The sequence below is a fragment of the Chionomys nivalis genome, chromosome 10, assembly GCF_950005125.1.
Source record: "Chionomys nivalis chromosome 10, mChiNiv1.1, whole genome shotgun sequence".
Lineage (NCBI taxonomy): Eukaryota > Metazoa > Chordata > Mammalia > Rodentia > Cricetidae > Chionomys > Chionomys nivalis.
The window spans coordinates 11,340,713-11,343,909 of NC_080095.1; the positions used below are offsets into that span (position 1 = coordinate 11,340,713).

The 3,197-nt window shown below is 40.5% G+C and overlaps 1 gene segment (V, D, J or C); it reads left to right on the forward strand.

Moving 5' to 3' along the window:
- The first annotated feature begins 1,255 nt into the window (after positions 1-1,255).
- LOC130882842 (immunoglobulin heavy variable 3-11-like) lies at positions 1,256-1,903 on the forward strand. The segment is given in 3 exon segments: positions 1,256-1,301; positions 1,403-1,601; positions 1,771-1,903. Coding segments are annotated over 3 exon segments (378 nt in total).
- The last annotated feature ends 1,294 nt before the right edge of the window (positions 1,904-3,197 follow it).

The window sequence follows — 3,197 nt, forward strand, 5'->3', positions numbered from 1 at the left end:
TATCTGTGACATGTCCAGAAGACAGCATTTCACAGCACCCCTCCCTGTGCTCCACGCCTTATATTCTTCCCTCCTTCTTCATTAGTTTTCTCTGAGCCTTGGAGGAACTTGAATGATTTTGAAAATCTTATATCACACAACATATTGAAGATTGGGAAGGACAATTTCTGCCTTATAGAAAAATCCAGATTGTGTGTTTGAGACTCTGTGTATATGGTTTTCTGACTTCTGTTTTGTAGGCTCAGAACTAGAATGGAAGTCAAGACAGGAAAAGACATTTTAAGTAAGGGGCAAGAAGGAAATGACACAGTGCCTTTGAAATGAAATGTTGGGTGTAGTGAGAGAAAGGGGATGAATGAGTAGAAAGCATGAAAATTCAGGAAAATAAAAACAGAGTCTTCTGACAATACCTGATGCCAAAGTTTTGTGTTTTGTTATAAAAATTTATTAAGTGCCCCCATTATGTTGACTATATAAATATGCAGAAACAAAAACAGACATAGACAACATGAAGACAGTCATGTGTTGCCTGGTATCAAATTGGGAAAAAGAAAGTCACGAAGGGAAGTAGAAAGTGATCATAGGAAAACTTTCAGGATGCAAAAGATTAAATCCTGCAAATATAAAGATATCTCCATAGCAATCACCGATAGGAAGAAAGACAACCACAAGGAATATCCCATTTGCAAACTTCCTGGGGTCATAGAACAGCACTTCTCAGAACTGAGGAAAAACCAAAAAAGTCTCAAGTGTTCCTGTCACAGAGAAGGAGTTTACTTAGAAGCAAGTGTCACCGTATCCAAATTCCACCTCAGGAAGAAGCCATATCCAGCAGAGACAAAGGGATAGACAGAGATAATATCTAGAAACACAGTGTGGAGGTTTTCAATTTCACATTGACCCTAAAGAGACATGACAGTGTGGAAACATAACATTTTCTATGCATATGGTGTAAAGGAAACTAAATAAAGTGTGGTGAATCACTAACAAGGAAAATGTGTACTCAGAGCTATGTTAATGCTTCAATTTCTGTAACTATGATCAGTGTGTATGATGTGTTATATCTGCACTGGGTACTGTCTTTTGCCCAGGTCCAACTACAGAGCCTGTTATGGCAGGAAGACATGCAAATAAGGCTTCTCTGTGCCCATAAATACCAGTCCTGCCCTGACCCTGCAGCTCTGGCAGAGGAGACCAGCCCTGGATTTCCAAGTCCTCCCAGTCAGGGTTCAGCACTAAATACAGGCCACTCACCATGGACTTAGGTCTTATACTGGTTTTCTCTGTCCTTATTTTAAAAGGTAATTCACAAAGATGAGATACTCTGTGTTGTGTGGACATGAGAAAGAGAAAAAAATGTCTTTTGTGTCAGTTTTCTAACTAGAGTTCTTTGTGTTTACAGGTGTCCAATGTGAGGTGCAGTTGCTGGAGTCTGGGGGAGGCTTAGTGCAGCCTAGAAAGTTCCTGAAACTCTCCTGTGCAGCCTCTGGATTCAGCTTCAGTAATTATTACATGAACTGGGTCCGCCAAACTCCGGGAAAAGGGCTGGAGTGGGTCGCATACATTAATAGTGATAGTAGCTATATCACCTATGCGAACGCTTTAGCACGCACACGTCCACGCTAGCCTCCTCCTATGCTGGAGGGGATTTTGTTTTTCCTTGAACACAGCATTTCTGGTGCAATCTGGACACCGCGGAGGATACAGAGCCGCACCTCGGAACACCTTTACCATCCAGTGGGCGAGATCATCATGGCTGGGAAAACTCATTTTGAAGGGCCGATTCACAATCTCCAGAGACAATGACAAAAACACTCTGTACCTGGAAATGAGCAGTCTGAAGTCTGAGGACACAGCCATGTATTACTGCGCAAGAGACACAGTGAGTGAAAGTTACTGTTAGCTCAGACAAAAACAGCGCTGTGGGGAACACCGGACCAACAGAGGGCGCTGAGATCACTTAGAGAACAGGGTCCCAGAAGAGCCTGCTTAGAGAAACATGGAGGACTGGACTTCTCTGTGTCTGCACTGCCTCTTTATATCACACTTAGGGATTTTCTCTACAGAAATTGTGTGCAGTAATCCTTGAATGTTCAAATGTTTATTCCAATTTCTTTTTCCTGTTGGGTTGTGTGTGTTTATTTATTACAGTGTTTCTCCTTGTTTCCCTTTAACACTTTTTGTCTACCTGTCTCTCTCAGTGTCTCTCTCTCTCTCTCTCTTCCTCTTTATCTCTTTTTCTCACACTTTCTCTCTAACTACTCTGTGTGTGTGTGTGCTGACATATGATGCTCAACAGACCCTGTCTTCATTTTACAGTCTGTGACACACACTGTTACTCATATGTGCAGTCTGCTATTATTTTTACCTTTTAATTCAGGTGTGTGAGTTGAACATGAATGGTGAGATTCCAGCACATGCTGTGGTTCAGCTAAACAGTAGTCTTGAAAAGATCATGGTGTCCAGACTCAGAATAGGAGTCACCAGCGGAGGGAGAAGTTTCCCTGTACTTCTCCTTGTCCTCTTCCTTCTGTTTTCTTTAATTTATCCTCAATACCCCAACATTCTTGAGATTCATGCTCAGTAAATTGATCTGTTACAGAATCAGTTATAAGTGATGGGCATCAAGGAAGAAGAATTTGCAGTTTCTGCTGTATATGTCAATAGTGCATAAATACAGTCTTCAAAAAATATTTTCTGTAGAATAATGTAATATTTTAAATGATTGATCTAGGCTTGTAGCTCTTTGGTAGAGTGCTTTATGATCAAGTGAAATGTCAAGTTTAAGAACTAAACTCTCTTAAAAATAGGAATTAAGCACTTAGAAAAATATCATTTCTTACTTTCAGAGACTTAAATGAGCCACTCTCATGGCTGGAAAAGGAATGGAAATTCTCAGAATAAAAAGTGCAGTGGTTAAGTTGTGGAGAAGGAACAATTCTACAGGAGTTAATCTCCTGACTTCCATAGCAAGCAGTTCAACCAAAATCTACAATATCCATGACACAGTTCTGAATAACTATAAACTATGAATCCCATGCATGGTACGGACAATGTTTGGATGGCTTGAAAACAGAACAGTCTAGACTGTGTGTGCATTGTGTATGGTTTGCACATGTGTCTGAAGGCTAGAGTTGAGATTGAGTGTGTTTATTGGTTCATTTCTATCTTATTTTTTAGACAGGATCTCACAGTGA